Source organism: Suricata suricatta, chromosome 2 (genome assembly GCF_006229205.1).
Source record: "Suricata suricatta isolate VVHF042 chromosome 2, meerkat_22Aug2017_6uvM2_HiC, whole genome shotgun sequence".
Classification (NCBI taxonomy): domain Eukaryota; kingdom Metazoa; phylum Chordata; class Mammalia; order Carnivora; family Herpestidae; genus Suricata; species Suricata suricatta.
Window position 1 is genome coordinate 83953054 of NC_043701.1, and position 18274 is coordinate 83971327.

General features: G+C 39.5%; 1 protein-coding gene across 5 annotated transcripts in view; it reads left to right on the plus strand.

Annotated features, from left to right (window-relative positions):
• Positions 1-17321, plus strand: part of UMAD1 (UBAP1-MVB12-associated (UMA) domain containing 1) — a 215601-nt gene extending 198280 nt beyond the window's left edge. For all 5 annotated transcript variants that reach the window (XM_029929443.1, XM_029929433.1, XM_029929462.1 and 2 more), the window contains one exon: positions 15302-17321. In XM_029929443.1, coding sequence (XP_029785303.1) covers positions 15302-15559 — 258 coding nt within the window. In that variant the 3' untranslated portion in view covers positions 15560-17321. The remainder of the gene's footprint in view (positions 1-15301) is intronic.
• Positions 17322-18274: the final 953 nt, after the last annotated feature.

Genomic DNA, 18274 nt, shown 5'->3' on the forward strand with positions numbered 1-18274 from the left:
AAGCAAAAAACACACAAGGCCTTTAAAAATTTAACTGTATGCTTTGAGCATGAAAACACTACTTTCATTTGTGCTACTCTGGGCATAAATAGGGATGATGTACTTCCCCTTTTTTTCTACATTTAAGGGTCCACCCAGAAATGTACAACTATATTAAGTCCCGGAAATGTTCTCATTCTCTTTTCTTGCCTGTGATATAATCTCTTAACATAGTTGGTTCAAGAAGCATGTTAAGTAGACCCAGATCATGGTTTGAGCCTATTAAAGGCAAGGTAACTTCTCTGTTTCCTGAGAACATATTGCCGCCCGGGTCCCAGCACCTTGTACCTTTCTGCCATTGTTCAGAGGTTCTATAGGCTAGAGAAGGCAGACAGTTAAATCCAGCCCATTCTTGTCACTGGACAGTGGCCACAGAGGTCTTGTTTCAGGAAGTATCATCAGTGTGTGGCTACTTTACTCTCTTAAATTTAACTGGAATATATTTGGTTAAGGTAAAAAGGTTACTTTAAAAATACACTATTCAAGCATCACAACACTGCTTTTTTGGGGTTAAAATTATCTAAATAGTCTGTAATTTCAGGGTTTCCATGATCCACATAGAAATAGCATATCCAGTGGATATAAAAATGACAATACAACATGCAATGGTTTTCTTTTTCCAAAAAATTGGATTCTTCTACATGACATGTATTTTTCTTTGTTTTGAGTGAAAAAGAAAGTATGATCATTGGAAAAGTATTCTATAACCCTCTGAAAGAATATTCTCTGAGAAAATATTTTTGAAACAATTTCAGAAAGTCTTTAGAAACTGCATTTAAAAGACATAAAGTTTCCTTAGACTGTGTTGGGTTTGGGAGGCAGCAGAGTAGTGGCTAGAGTGCAATTCCAGAGCTAGCCTAAAGTATTTGGGTTTTGGTATTTCCCCATCTGTCCAGTGGAGATGAAAACAGTATGTACACCATAAACAAGACATTCAGTGAGATAACACAAGTAAAGAGGGTAGAGTGACTGGCAATAAAGTGCTTGTTAAATGTTATCCGATGTCTACAGCAGTGGAGGTATATTACTAGAACCTTAAGATGGACTCAAAGTCAATAAAATTAGAATTAGTAATACTAATATAATTTACTTATTAGTGTATATCAAAGCTCATAATCTAAATCCTTATTTCCACCCTCACAGGAGACCATAAATTAATTTCTTTACTGAATTCATATCATCAACGCACCTGCAAAGTAGGCATGGGGGGAAAACAGGAACTCTGCTGGACTGTGTAGATTCCATACATTTCAGAATAGTCTTAGAAATTACAGGTGTTTGTTTTTAAGCCACTTTGGCAGTTGAAGCCATTGCAATTATTTCTAGAAGGCTAAAAGAAATCTATACTAGGTTCTGAAAATCAACTACCCAGAAATACTGGACCTTTGAAAACTAGTCCTCAAGGGCACCTGGGTGGCTCAGTCAGTTAGACATCTGACTTTGGCTCAGGGTCACGACCTCTTGGCTTGTCAATTTGAGCCCTGGGTCAGATTCTCCGCTGTCAGCACAGAGCCTGCTTCCGATCCTCTGTCCACCCCCCATCTCCCACTCCCCCTCTGCCCCTCCCCTCCTTGTTCTCTCTCTCAAATAAGTAAACTTAAAAGAGGAAAAAGAAAACTAGTGGTCATATTATCAAGAACCACGATGTTAACAGCTGGTCTCTACAGAGTTAACTCCTGTTGCTGCTTCCACCCACCCCTCATGATGGGTGTTCCTTCGTTCAGCCATCATGAACACCCAGCTGACCCGTGGTGAAGTCATTAGGCTGCCAAAAGAGAACTATGTGAGGCTCTTCCCTCTCCTATCCTATCTTCCATTTCTATCAGCAGGTTAATTATGTTCACACTCTGATGTCTCTCTCTAGTCACTCCCACTTCCAGCGAACCACTGATTTTTCTGTCAGACACATACATCTTTCTTAATCCCTTTCTTTTTACTAAATTTTACCACTTAATCTCAGGAAAATTCTACTTCGTCACCTTGCTATTTATAGGATTAAAACAAAAAATGTTAAACACAACTCTCCCGATTTCCTAGAGCTATTACTAATGAAAATATCTGACAATGTAGCAATCTTAAAAGTACACCAAACTACCTTCCAGATTCTCTACCAAAGTTCAGCTCCTACAACTAAATTTGCTTGTTTCAGTAGAGACAATGGTTGTTGGGACTTCAATCTAATGCTCTTCCTAAGTCTTGCAGATTAATTTAAACCTGAAGTACAAGAAACAGTATATATTCTGATAATTATCTTTCTCCCTAAAAACTTAGGGATCCTGAAAAAGGATGTCCCTAAAAATTGGTTATATATTAAGCAATTTTTCTGCTGTTGATCTGAAAGCATTTTTCAACCACTCTGTGTATTTTTCTTTGGTTACTCTGTTGAGGCATTTAAAATTTTTTAATTAAGATTTTAAATTAAATTTTAAAAATTGACTAAGCTATGTGAATTTTAAATTTTCCTCTAAATTTGGGCACGATTGTGGCTTCTCATTTTTAATCATTTCTTAGCATTATTCATTCTCTATTTTGTTGACTCTATTTGGTAGACTTTCTCTAAGAGCAGGTAATGACATCTCATACCCTTAAAATAACACACAAAAGAATTGCAGCATACAGCTCCAGAGCTGGTGGAAGGTCTTAGAGATTATGGTGCTGCTTCAAACAGGATTGAAATACCACCAATTGTAGTCAGATTTCAATCCATAAAATATTAAGCTGGCAAGGCTTATGTTAATTATGATTTTTAAAGCTAAACAAAGTGTATATTATAAAAAAGGCAAATACAAATTTATTATACCTTAAACATCACAACTCAAAATAAGCAGGAAGCATATTTCATGTTTCCCTCACTTCAGGCTTTTGCTAACTCTGCTCCACATAACATAAATATTCCTTACTCTTATATTCATTGAATCCTGAAAGTCCTTTTTGAATTATTTCCTGATTTGCTACCTAGTTGATTTTACTCTAGTTTGAAAATACTGTAGAAACAACCCAGATGTCTATGAACGGATAAATGGATAAATAAAATATAGCATATGCATACAATGGAATATTATTTAGACTTAAAAAGGAATTAAATTCTGATACATGATACAACATACATGGTCTCTAAAAACATGCCAAGTGAAATAACTAGTAATAGTGAAATCACTATTGTATGTTTAGAGATACATAGAGAGGCAAACTGATGGAGAGTATAATAGACAGAGGTTCCCAGGGGCTGGGCAAGGGAGGAGTGGAGAGCTGTTTAATGGGTGCAGAGTCTCTACTTGGGATGATAGAAAAGTTCTAGAGATAGACAGTGGTAATAGCTGCACAATATTGTGAATGTACTTCATGCCACCAAATTATACACTTAAAAATGGTTAAGATGAAATTTTATGTTGCATATATTTTACCACAAGAAAAAAATATTATCCTGAGTCATAAAAAAAAATAGCGCTTTCCTTTGGGCTCTGAGTGCACACCACTAAGGGACCCAGCCTCTTGCCATTCTGAGTAACCCCTTCATTCTCAGACTGGGGTGGAGAAAACACAGCTGTATTTACTTTTCCAACCCCATCTTCTATTTTGAAATACAACCTTTTTTGCAAATGAGAGCCAAGGTCAAGTGCCATGGCTCTCTGCTCACCATTTCGATTTGCCAAACATTGTTTTTCTAGCGGAGTACTGGGTTAGGTGCAGCAAGTGTGGGTGATGCTCCCACTCACACGCCCTCTGAGTGGAATTTAATTAGCCTACCTTCACAGTTTCTGTACTCTGCTTGGTGTGATGCATTTCCCTTCACTTTCGTTTCTATATGCAAATGTACAGTTGTGTATTCACCAACGACAGTCTTTCCAAGTGCTTGGCCTTTTCCACACACAAATTCAAATTATGAAGAAAATAAGGTTCTTTCTATCCAATATTTTTCTATTTCTTAAAGATTTTTCTGTTCCTTGAGTTTAGAAAGATGTTTATGTGCAAGGTGAACATGAGGTCCTACTGAGAATGATCTTCAAATTTCGGCTATGGACATGACAATTCTATGTACATACTAGTATATACTTACTTATGTCTTTACATAATGACAATATAAATAATGATGAAATATAAACTTTTTGGTGTAAATTAACAGATTAGCTTTCTATCTTCAAACAACCTTAACATTATATAATCGTATGTTTATTTTTTAAATAACATGTAAATGTTTGTTCTTAAAACATATATATTGTTCATAGACAACTGGTTAAATGTTCATTACATCAAAGCATATACCAAAAAAGCCCCAGCATGTAACTATTACTTAATATCTTTAGATGCACTTTCTTTTTGTATTTCCTACTACTATCATATGCTATTTATTTCCCCTCAGTCAAGATCATATAAGTTATCTCTATTTAATTATATCAAAATTATGTATATAGAGTATTTATATTTTCTTACAATCTTTAAAAATAGAAAGTATTCCATTTCCCTTCTTATTGCATATGAGATGGTTGAGGTGCTTTGTTGTCTTACAAAATGAAAATCAAGCATTTGAGTAAAACTGATGTTTAGTGTGCTGAGATGTGCAAGATCATTTTTTTATTGTTTTTCTTTGAAGTTATCTGGAAAAAATATGACCTTGTCGCATTGCGCTCTGAGGAAGTTGAATAGATACTCAAAATAAAGCTATATAAATGGGAAGCTAAGTAGAATCCAGTGTGACTAATGAGGGATATCAAATTCTTTAGATCTGTGGTGTACATAATAAGCTTAAAGAGGTCGTATACAAAAGCCTAAGCCATTGTGCAGCCGTGGCTGGGATCAGTTGCTATAGTTTTCTAAGCTATTACATACTGGATCCCGCTTACTAGATTTAACCCAGTAACAAGATGCTTAGTTGTACTGTTACTTTAAACTCTACTTCTATAGTGGCATAGTCTGTACTTTTGGACCTTCATTCTCTACTCCAGATGACAATTGGCCGTAGAGAAATTCCTAAGTCCTTAAAAACAAAACAGGCAAGCTAACTATAAATTATTACCCTTGATGAAGGCCTTTACATTAAGGGGGAAGCATCGGGTTGTGAATCAGGAGAGCCAGAGTATGTGTCTCTGCCAATTAGTACTGATGTGACCTCTGATAGTCCTTAAACTTTGAGCCTTCGAAGATGAAAATTGAAATAGTAGCTTCCCTATCAACTTTAACGGGGTGTGAGGCTCAAATGAAATAATATATGTGAAACTACTTTGAAAACTGTATAAAGCAATAAACAAATATCATTTTTCCAAGATTCTGATCAGAAGTCTTATCGCACAGATTTAACTGAATTATGAAATTTATAATATCATACAAGTTGTTTCATAGACTATAATAAATAGCACATGTAAATTTTAAAAACCACTAGTTTGTTATATTTTTAATTTCCAGATATTTTTAGCATCTGTACAACTCTATTTTTGTTTGGTGTGGTTAATAGACTTCTTTTTTTTTTTTTTTTTTTTTTTGGTGTAAATGGAGATGGATGAGACGTAGAAATTGGTGGGGTCATAATGTCCTAATAAGGGTGCTCCTGTACCTCATTTGCCTCCTGGGCCAATGGAGAAATAGGATCAAAGAGCCAGCAGACAGAAAAACAAAATGTCCCCCCTTTGACTATTAGCCTATGCTGGAGGAAGCAACTTAATGTAGTAGCTAAAATGAACTTCCACACTCCCAATAACTTATGTCAAGACCTGTGGGGAAAGTTTAAGTCAACACAAAAAAAAGACACTCGTATTCTGGCAACTTGTCTCCCCTGGTCCAAGTAGAGACAGAAGAAAGAGACCTTCTCCAGGCCTCAGGACCTTGGATGGTTTAGTATCCCTTATCTAGAAACGTGGGCTTATGACGGTCATCCACCACTGGGGTAGCTCAGCCTACCTCCTTGGGGAGGGATTGGGGGTAGGGCAGACAGCCAGAGTGCTCGGAGAAAACTCCCTCTTTATGGAAACAAGAAGAGTGAGACAGAAGCTTTTCTCTTTAACAGGGCGTGAACAAAAACTAAATAAATTAAATAATTGATTCCATAATCTCTAAGACCTTCCACCCATCCCCTCTCCTAACCAGCCCTCATCTCTGAGGCTTTCCTCCCCTTACAGTGCTTACCAGTCCTGCCACCCTGCTGCTGGTCCCGTTCTCCACAGCCCTGCCCGCAAGCACAGGCTCCAGTGTAGCCCTTTCAGACTGTACCTGACATACTGGTTCCTGGGAGGGGGGAGCTGTGTAAGGCAGGTTGATGCTCTAGATTGAAATACGTCCCCCCCCAATTCACATGTTGAAACCTAATCCTCAATTATGAGGGTATTAGGAGGTGGGACCTTTGGGAGGTGATGAGGTCATGAGGGTAGAGCCCTCATGGATGGATTAGTGCCATTATAAAAGAGATCTCAGGGAAAGCCCTGGCCGTTTCTGCCATGTGATGTTCTAGGGAAAAGAGAGCAGTCTACAAACCAAGAAGCAGGCCCTCACCAGACACTGAATCTGCCAGCACCTTGATCTTGGACTTCCTGGCCTTCAGAACTGTGAGAAATAGACTTTGTTTTTATAAGGCACCCAGTCCATAATATTTTGTTATAGTGGCCAGAATGGACTGAGGCAGCTGATTAGTGGGGATTTAGAGTAGATGAGCCTGGCATCTTCCTCTGTCTCTCAGTGAAAGGTGGATCTATGGTAAAAACAGCTGCCGCAGCCTCATCTACATTGTAGCAGGACTTCACCGAACTTCCTTTGGGAGACACGTTGGTGAAGTAGTTGGTTTGGCAAGTCAAGAATAATCCATCTCATTCTTTAGGAAATAAATGGAGCTAGAGCCTCCAACTAGTTTCAAGTTCTGTCTGTATTTAATACCACCTATGGTTCACCATGTGGATGATAATGTGAAAAAACAGCAAAATCTTGTAAAAAAAAAAAAAGACAGATATGGAAATCCAGCTTAACATAGTAATTCCTGGCTTAGTCTGAATAAATCTGAATATGAAGTTCACTAAGAAATTTATTTAGTCATTCAATAAACATGTATTGAGCACCAGTTATGAGTCAGGCATTGCTCTGATTGCCAGAGAAATGGAGATGAAGGCTGGCTACTGTCCCTGGCTTTGAGCGGCCCATGGTTTTATGCGAGTGACAGAGAATTCTAGTCTAGTGTGATTTGTGCTGTGAGAGAGGAACGTACAAGCTGTTATGGGAATACATGGGCAGGCACTTGGCCCAGGTTTCAGGAGTTACTTAGGGAGATCTTTTTAAAAGAGTCCTGGTGTGCCTCCTGAAGGGCAAGTTGAAATAGGCAAGATGAAGGGAGTAGAAGAGAGAAAGATGTCCTAATTAAGTTAGAAGTAATCGAATGAGCCAAAGCTCAGAGCAAAAGGGAGAGCTTGGCGTGTTTGGATAATAGCAAATTACTTGGTTTGGATGAAGACATTAGGAAATGGTGATAAAAGAAAATAGAGGGGTAAGCAAGACCAGATCATACCTATGTCCACCAAAATACAGTTTGTTCTTTTATTCAGAGTCATCGAGGAGCTAAGCAAAGAAGAGCATGTGTGTGAGACACCACCAGTGAGAGGAAGCATATAATGCAGGGCGAGCAAGGCCATATGCAGGACACTCTGGCGGCATCCATGTCACGAGACTGTAATGGCTGGCAGTAAGAGGACTTGACAGTGGGGCCGATGGGAAATGATGGAACTTGGGAAGATGTTAAAACCCTCAAAATCAGTAGGAGTCATCCATTTACTGGATGGAGAAAGTGACAGAGAAAAGTCAAAGATAATTCAGGCTTCTGTGTTTGGCACTCGTTATACAAAAACAAAATGTTAGGAGAGCATTAGTTTGGGGTAAAGCTGGAAAGGACTTGAGAGTCAGGTTCAGAACATGTTGAGTTTAATGTTCCGTAAGAAAAGGTACAATAAAGAGTTGAGCAGGTGCATCAGAGTGGTGTGAGGATGGGTGTGGACATGTGTGCATGTGTGTGTATCTACTTTGGGGGAGTGGAGGAGGGGGGCAGAAGGAGCCATGGATAGGGATAAGCTCCTCAAAGGAGCTTAGTGTAAACACTAAGAAGAATAAAGGAACAGAAATGAGACCCTGGAGAATAGCCTCTTTTCAGAAATAGGCAAAAGAATTATGAGCTAGTCAGAGGCAACACTAAGAAGTGGCCCAGAAGCCAGAAGATAAAAACTCCGAGAGTCACCAGTCCTAAGTGCTACGAAGAGGTCATATCAAGTTAGCACTTCAGAACATCCTCTGGGTTTAGCTCCATGTGATTATCTGTAACCTTGGACGAAGCAGTGTCAGTACAGGGGCAGATGGCAGTGGGTGAGGAGTGAAGCAGACAGCAAGCATCAACAATCATCTCAGCCCGGCTGTGAAAAAAAGGAGGAGGATAGTGTGAGTGTTCAGTGGGTTAGATGCTAGTGGGTGTGAAAGACCTTAGGAGACTTTCCTGTAAGTGGTGAACTGACTGTATAAAAGATTCGCAATTGGAAGGCACCTCCTAACGGATGAAGCCATGTCCTTGAAGAGTGGGACAGGATTGGGTGTGGAGCACCGGGAAGGGATTAGCTTTGGGTAGGAAGAGGGCAACATGCCTGCAGTGGCAGGGGACAAGCATGGAGGGGTACAGATGCAGATGTGCTTTTGGGGAGCGGTAAGCAGAGGAGATCTTCACTTGATGGTTCCTGCTTCCTCTGCAGAGTGGGATGGTGGCCCCCCAGCTCGCAGCGAGGAGATGGGTAATGATGTAGTGATGTAGGCCTAGCAAGAATGAGCCGCAAGACCTACAGGACAATGAGATTTCTGTATAGTCTAAGGTCAGAAATAATGAACTTCTATAAATTAACTTTCTAAAAAATTTTCTTTAAATCACTGGAATAGCCTTTTTTATTTCCCAAACCAGTACTAAGCAGGATCCCATGCTGAACATACTGTTTCTTGCTGGTTCCTTTCCGAAAACGCTTCTCTTTCCTCTTTCCACTGCTCCCCCACTACAGTTGGCTGTACAGAAGATTTTCCGGCTTCAGTGAAGCCACTTTTCCAAGAAAGCATGGAACAGATTACAGAAGCAAGTGCCAGCTTGTTGCTTACTTCCCCCTCTTGACTTGCATACATTCAGCTGGAGTTCTGAGAAAAGGAAGTCAGGAGAACTTTTTTTTTTTAAAGAAAAATGGAAGAAGCAGGAAGCACAAGCAGGTGGAAATACTGAGGGGGGGGGAAGAAAGAAAAGGGAGCAAATACTGAAAAAAAATCATGAGCTAAAATGTAAATTGAAATGATGTCAGAGATCAGAAAGGAAAGGGAGCAAAGAAAAGATCTATCTTTTTTCTGACCTGGCTTTTTAGTTTGCTACTCAAATATGTGGCAACCTCACACTGGGGACCCAGGCCATAAGGGAAACGGGTTTTCAGTAAGTTCAGCTTTCTCTCCTGCCTGATTTATCTTATCAGTGGTCAGGTGTTCTGGGCTTTTGTTTGTTTCTTTGACCTAACCCCACAATTTAAAAATCAAGTGCCTAGAATATCTCAGAAGTAAGGGGATTCAGCACCATTCAAGGGTCACTAGTGAGCTCTCGTGTAGCCATCACCGTTCTGGGTGCAGAGGATTTGCAGAAAAACAGCAAACGGTCTCTACCTCTGCAATGTAATTTCTCCCTAGTGAAAGGAGACTGTGGCTTTGGTCTCACGTAGGTGTAAGAGACCAGTCCTCTGGCTTTTATCAGCCAGCCAGACATTTATTACCAACCAGCTTCTTAGAGAAAAATAAGGAGCTTGAGTACGGCCTTCACTGTGCCATTGCTTGTATCACCTTCTAACCTCTTGTCCCCTGATGCTTCTGACTCAGATTTGCCCCCAGCCCACCCCCATCAAGACGCTGATGTAATGCAAGCAGATACCAGCTGAAGCCAGAATAGAATGGATAGTTATCTGGGGAGATAAAGTGACAGTGTTGCCTGTTCAGGCTATTGTTCAAAGGAACATGTCTTTTATTTATAGATGTTAGAATTTAAAGGCAAAGACAGCCAGAGCTTGACATTACCTCTTCTTACTATAACTCGTTTCCTAGAAATATGCTTTCACATACAGCTCCCTTCTTTGCATGTAAATTGACTGTGTTAGATGGGTGTTTTATACCTGATTTCATATTCTTCTAATAGGTTCTATTACTGTTTTGGTTAAGGTTGGTTTCTAAATTTTAATGCTTCAATATTTTGCTTTTATAGGACACTATTTCAGCTCTGCTTATCTGAGGCACAGGTTGCCTGAAGAAAGCAGGAGGTTTAAAAAGATGCCAAATATAGATGATGTTCCTATTAATAACATTTTCATACTTCAGTCGGGTATGGCTCCGTAGATTAAGTCTCCAAATTGTTAATGGGTTTGCAAATTGGCACCCCTTAATAGATTCCATGGTGGTTTGAGGGGGCTTCTGTGCCATGAGGTTCACAGGATGCCACGAACCTTCTGTTGCCCCAGGGAAGTGACTTCATTTCTCTAAACCCTTACTGAAAAGTGTTATGTGCCTTGTATTCTGGGACTGTGTTTTTTCTGAAGCTCTGAAAAGATTTTACGGATTGAACCTTGTGAATCTTTGCTGCCCCTCTCCAAGAAAGCGAGGAATAGTGCCTAGAAACCTTTTTGAATTACTCGAAACAAATATAATAGAGTGTGAAGAATATAAGCTAAACTTGGCCAGCCCATTTTTTAACAGGTTTTACTGATGAACAAGAAGTATTTTTATACAAACATGCAAATAGCTTATTAATTGTAAACTTCGTTTGTTGTAATGATATAGATAAGGAAATTTACTTTTTCCCCAAGACTAAAAACAAAACAATTCAGACACGATATACTGCTATTTAAACACTAATTTGAAAAAGAAGTATTAAAGCTAGATTATATGAAGGAACTTCTGCTCAAGAACATTGTCATAGTAGCCTTTTTGTGAACAGGATTAATCACAAAAATAACGAATATGCCTTATGAACATAATATTCAAAGTAATTTTCAAAAATTTGGCTATTAACTATAAGGTTAATTGATTCTTTTCTTCCTGCTCCATTGTGGTTAACATACTCATTCTTCCCTTTAAAGACCCATTTTATTATGCAAATGAAAAAAAATTGAAAGACTTTGTGTCTGAGAGAGAGGGCTGCTTTTTTTACCCGGGAACTCATGCACCTGTTTCAGCCCTCAGCCCCCACCTCTGCTTCCACTGGCTGCCAAGCTAGACTCAGCGATCAGAGTAGCGGGTGTGGGGTCCTTGAATTTTGACTCACATTTTCTTTGTGACTTACTCTCTTTTTGCCTTATAGTTTCTCCCCTCCCAGCGCTCAGCATGCCAACAGCAGCTGCACCATGGCCCTCACACTGCTGCCAAGAGGGCAGGCAGCCTCCTTGGAGACTGTAATGTTGCACCCCAGCCAAGTGTTGAGAGATAGATGTTGGAGTCATACATACAGCACAGCTGAAATTCAGATCCTTCTAGGAGGCATTTGGTGGAACACTCTGTCCATGGTATTTTTTAACTGATTTCAGTTTTGGAGACTTTTCTATTTTGGATGGTTTTCAAACATGCACAAAGGTCAAAAGACTACTGAAGCACATTCCCATGTACCTTCTCTCTCTCCATTTCGACAGCGATCAACTTATTGACAATCTTGTTTCACTGTCCCTGTTTCCCTGTGGGTCATCCAGACGACTGGTAGATTCATTTCCGGGGATAAATATCTCCTAAATAACAGTTGCCTTTCTGTCCTTCTTCAGTCTAAGATCTGTCACCGTAATGATTTTTTCAGTCCTGTCTTTCTAATGGTAAAAGATATGGGAGTTTTCTTTCCTTCTAAATGAAGCCCAGATATGCTATGTTGGCACCTGTCATATTTTTTAATACCATCCCCTAAGTTTTCAAGGCTTTGTCCATTCAGTTGGCCAGTCCACCCAAAGTACGTCTGAGGCGTGCAGGGTCTTAGAACTAAAGTTCAGTGGGTTTGGGTCTCCATGTCACCACAAACTAGCTGTGTAACCTGGGACCACTTGCTTCACCTTTGTGTGCTTCTCTGTCCTCTTATTTTTAATGCGGGACCAATGGTAGCACAGCACGCCCCCACCCTCCCCCCAGAGCTGTGGCAGGGGCTTAAATGAGGGAGTACATTTAAACAGTTCAGACGGAGCCTGGCTCACAGGTCACGTCCAATATATGCTGCTCACTTCCATCCACTTCCTCCTCCTCATCAGTTTTCATCCCTCACCACTCACCTTACAGAAGAGAGAAGTGAGGTGCAGGTAGATGAAGCACATTCCAGTTTTATAAGGAGAACTTGAACGAGGAACCACATGTCTCAATTCCTTTATTATCCAAGTTGCAGCTTGCCAGAGTCTTGTCCTTAAGGAACTGTGCTCTGACACATAGGAATGATTTGTAAAGGAACGGAAAGGGGATTAATCAAAGGCTGCACAAAGGAATAAATATTCCTGCCAGAGAGTTCAACCTTAGAAAGGATGCATTTAGAAAGCAAAGTGATACATCTTCATTGGAGAGAGTAAGATTTCAAGAATGCTTTTATTTAAGCAAGGAGATGGTGTGGCTAATGAAACTGGAGAACATTCTGTACACAAGGAAGAAGAGAAGAAAGTTCAAGCATGGGATGCTACTAATAGATCCAGTGAACATTTGCATGTGAGATTAAGAGGGAAGGCAAGATATAAGAGAGGAGGGTAAGGTAAGATTATTTGAACCCCCAGTGCATGTCAGAAACAAAAGAAATGAATGGATCCTAGACCTTATCTAAAGCCAAGTGGCATCCACCATTCCTAAAGCTTGGATTTATTCACTTACTTTGACAGGTGCTAAGCATTATTGTCCTTAGTTATGAACATCACTTCATTAATCCCCACAGCAGTCCTATAGAAAAGGTACTATTATTGATCTCATGATACAGTCAAGGAAACTGAGGCACAGAGGAGTTTTTCCCATTTGCAGCATAATGTCTAGAAATGCTGTCTTTTCTCCTATTTGTCCTCACTTGCCTTCCTCCTGTTGTCTTTTAAACACCATACCAAGCAGACTTTCTTCTCGAGATCTCCTCCATTTCCAGATTCCTAGGAGATCCCTCTGCCTCCTCACAGCTCCCCCTGGATGTCTCGTAGGCACCTGGAATATCCGGAACAACTCCTGATCATCCTGCCTTGCCCACTCCGCCGTGACACCCTTTCCCATCCCTGTAAATGGAGATACCATCCTTTTTGCTCAAGCCACAAACTTTGACTTCATCCTTGACCCTGCTCTTGCTCTCATACCCCACATCCATTCCATCAGCAAATCCTATTGGTGTTCTCCTTGGTCTAGCCACATTCCAAACATTCTGTCTCACTCTTAGTATCACTACTTAACCCATAAGCCTAGCTGGTCTTTCTGCTTCCTTCCCTGGCCACAGTACCGCCCCGCCCCCCCCCCCCATTGGTTACAGTCAGCACAACCAAAGCAATTCTTTTGACATCAGTAACAATACATCTCTTCTGCAACAAAATGCTCTTCAAAATGTGTAATGCCTACATGCAACAATATGGAGAGCTCCCATGCATAAAATATTAGTGAAAGAAGCCAGAAACAAGAGTTCATACTATATGGTGACTTCATGTAAAATATGGGTATAACCAACCTGTTCTGTTAGAAATCAGGATGGTGGCTAAGGGGTCACCTAGAGGACCTCTGGAGAAGTTGGTCATTTCTATTTTTTGATTTGGGTGCTGGTTGCTTATAGGTGTTTTGTTGGTTAATTTAGCAAGCTCAACACTTATGATGCACCCTTTTCTGTAGTCTTTTCCACTTCAATAACAAGTTTACAAAACTTATTTCTTACACAGAAAACCACCCTCCTCTAGCCTTAGAAAGAATTTATCAGCACTTAGAACTATTAGAATCTAAGCCTCATGCAGGCAAAAATCTTGTCTGCTTTCATCCATTCAACAATATTGAGCACTAGGCACTGATCTGGGCACTGGGGATACAGCAGTGAACATGGGAAATAAAAACTTCCTAAGCTTCCAAGGGGTGATACCAGAATAAATTATACACCATATAACAAGGTGCTGAGGGCTATGGAGAGGAAAAGGCAGGAGAGGAAGATGGACTGTTGTAGTAGGGGAAGTGAGGGCCAGGAGACAGTTTCAATAAGGTGGGCAGGAAAGGCCTCCCTGAGAAGGACATGAGAAGGAGCTTAGTGGGTCTGCAAGAAGAATCTTCTGGGCAGGGGGATTGGGGAGGAGAGAGCCAGGACAGACTAGCCAGGGAATCTGTAAGAGAGATATCAGGGTGAGATCAGGAAGACTTGTGAAGACTCTAGAGTTTTATTCCCCAGGTGGGGACTGGAGTGGGTGATGAGTAGTTTTGCCTAACCTGGTTTAAGTTAGGTTTTAGCTGCTTGGAGCTGTTCTCATTTTTGTAAACATACTTTAATTTTTTACCCATTCTCCTGTAACTAGATACTTACATAGTTTCCAGTACGGGGCTTGCATAGAATGCTATGAACACCCTAGTGCACATCTTTTGGTAAAGTACTGTACGCAAGGTTTACCAATCTTAAAGAAATTGAACAAGATGAGTCAATTTGTGTAACATAACAGGCAAGCAATCAATACTTGTGGTACACACTGGAGGTAAATGCTCAAGTTTATGTTAGGGCTTACGAGGCGGAGGATACATGCATACATACAAAGTATGCAAGGTAATGTATGCTAGGTGAAAAATACAAAGGAATGTCAAATAGACTGCTTGCTCTCAAGCACCCTAGAGTCTAGTTGGGGATAAGACATGTGCATAGGAAATAGCCACTAGCAAAGACATAAACACGAAATGCCAAATAACATCTTAGTCATTCTGCCCCGTCGTCTCTCTGAAGCGGGCAAGGCCACTTTGGATTGATCTGGAAGATGTGTAGAGCCTTGAAGCATACATCAGATTCCTGAGGCAGATTTTATAGACCTCATCTGGGCTAGGGCAATAGCAGGAATGCGGGTTTGTATTTAGGGGGCCACAAGTGGTCAGTCTGAGTCAGAGGAGGGTTTAGGATTCATTTTAAAGCCTAGTAGAGATGTAGGTGGATGTATTTCTCAAGTAAGTAAATAGCAGCATTCTAATCTGGGAATATTTCTATATTCCACACTTCTCAATCATTTTGATATATTAATGCCACATTTACCATTACGAAACCTCAAAAAGTCCACTAGTCTAAATGACTTAAATATATATGTATTTTTAGACTGGCAAAGAAAACTCACCCAGTGTGACTGGAGCAGGCCCCGAGATGGAAAATAAGGCAGGCCAGACTTTGGAAAACAACTCATTAATGGCCGAGCTCCTCAACGACGTACCCTTCACCTTGGCCCCACACGTGCTGGCCGTGCAGGGCACCATCGGTGACCTTCCAGACCACTTACTCTCCTATGATGTCAGCGAAAATTTGTCACGGTTTTGGTACGATTTCACTCTTGAAAATTCAGTGCTCTGTGATTTGTAATCTTTATGTCTATTTGCACTTTAACCTTAGCTTTCAACAAAAGTTTGCCTATGTTATTTAACCCATTTGATGTTCTTTGCCATTTCACTGCTTCAACGTCCCCAGAAACGCAAGGGTCATAAAGCAAAGAAAATGTCACTGTGTTCATTACTCTGTGTTTTAGAATAAAAGGTATTTGTATAAAAGTGGAACTTAAGTTCTACCTCCTTTCCCCCCAGATAATAAATATAAAACTTAGGCTACCAAGGTTCTATAAAAGGAGCCACTTCTTCAACCAGTCTCTCAAAATGGAACCCCTCAGGTTTGTCTTAGAAGAGCTGTGGCACTTCTCTGAGTTACCACGACTCTGAAGTCTGTGCTTCGAATGGAGCGTGACTTCTCTTCTCTGCTTTGGAGGAAGCTGGAATTAATGGTACCCCCTTTCTTCTTCCACAGTGTTTATGAATGAATTCAGAAGAAAAAAAATGTTGCCAGTTAGCGTAATCTCTTCAGTCCCGATTTAGATTCTAGGGTGTAAATGTAAAACTTTTCCTAAAAAGCAGTGGTAGTTTGCTGACACACAAAGGCAGTACCTGCTCTGGATGTTGTTTCTTTTGAGTGATAAATCTCAGTTTCCTCCACCCCACGGCAGTCCTTACCACCTTGAACAGTTCCTGGGTTCCTGTCTTTGTTTTCTGCCTCATTGCAACTTCAGAGTGCGTGCCCTCACCAGCTTTCCAAAGAGCTTCCCCTGTTTCTGCTTCAGCTGGCATTTGCTCTCCTTCCCACATATGTTCCAGTTTATGAAGAGATCCACATTTCCTTTCAACCTCTCTGCCTCCTAAAGAAAAACATCTCATGACGATGCATATTATTGCTGATAACACCCTTATTTAGAAATGTGTTGGCCACAATACAGATGGAAATGTTTTACTGCTAGAAAAACTAAAATCAGCTCATGTCCAATTAGAGTGTAGGCAAAACACCTAACTAGGACTTTTAGTTCTTGGCTATCCATTATTTATTCCAGCTAAAACAGTACAGAACTGCCATTGGTCAATAAATTGTAAAAGGAAGAGATAAACTGTGATACTATATTTTCCATGCCATGGAAAATTTAAATCACATTTGTTTTGATTAGGAGCAATACAATTTATTGATTCTGTGCCAAATTTTAGGTATTTTTTCACAAAGATTGAGTGCCATAGCAAAACTAAACACTGTGCAAAAAGGTACATGAATCATTCAAGTTTTAATGTGTTATGCATGTTTGTTTAATAAATGTAGCATGGTCTTGATAAAGATTCTGTATTATTTAAAAAAGAACATTTGTATTGGTAAAAAATAGGCTTCATTTACAAATAATGTTACCCCCTGAGGTGAATTACTACATTAAATCTTTACATACTTTTCATAAAACATCAGTCTAGGAAATGTGATGTGTTACTAACACAAATGTGAACATTTTATAGTAGTTTTTGTGAAAAAACATCCTTTTCAATATTCATGTTAATGTATCTTGAAGCTATATGTTAAGTATGTCACCAATTTGTCTAATATATGTGTTAAATCTTGTCTAAAATACTTTTACATTTCATTTATATTTATGTCTACCATGTTATAAACATGCTTGTATTTTCATTTGTCTAAAATAATTGTTATATTTAAATAAATGTGAATTAAAATAAACTGATATTTTGATTATTCTCAGATCCAAAGAAAAATGGTTTTCTGTACATTATTCATATCTGAATGCAAGTGATTAAATCTTTTGTGAAACAAAGATTTAAGTATATAGTTTGTGCAGTGCCGCAAAAGTATGATATTTCCACTCACATATAAATTTTAAGAAGTAACATTGAAAATGGTAAGATCACTAATCCTGGCTTAATAGGACAGGAGAGATTTGGAAGAAATCACATGAATATCTCGCTCTAGATAGACCCCCATCATCACAAAATGTAGGAAGGGCTAACATTCATGACTCACTTTGTTTTTTAACAAAAACATTTTAGTTTTTTTAAGCCTGTACATTAAGTCAATGTTACTATTTTAAAACTGGAAGAACATTAAAAATCAGCCAACTGACTTCATTTACCCAAGAGAAACTTGAATCCTAGAGAGGTTAAATGACCTAACTCACCTGGTTAGTGATAAACATTTACTTTAATAGTGTTCATAATTATAAATTATAACAAAGCCGTATGCTCTAGTGGAAAGAGTTTGGGCATTTGAGGCAGCTGGATGGAGTTTGTAATAGGCTCCCTTGCTTACGAGCTGTGGGACCTGGGTCACTTCCCTGACTTCTGGAACTCTTAGTTGCCTGGCTTGTTAAATAGTAATTGTATGCACCTTGCAGGATTGTGTAAAGTTTTAGATGGTGTTTGTCAGACGGTTGGCAGAATAAAGATTGATACACCATAGGTGTTCTGAGAAAGGAAGCGTCTATAATTCTCATTACTAACCATACATGCACAGTAGTCCAACGAAATGCACAATATGAATTAGCTGAACTGCTTAAAGAGCAATATAAAAAAATAGCTACCTACATTTACTGTAGGTCCCTCCTGCCCCATTATTTTTTTCCATATTAAATACTTAGCTATAAAAAAAATTCCAAAATATGTTGGTTGAGTCCTGAAATTCCTTAGTTAAAAATTCCTTAAGGAACATTTTTTTTTCTCTTATTATCAAGCATCATGGTCATTTTCCTTAATATAAGTCATCAGTGGAAAG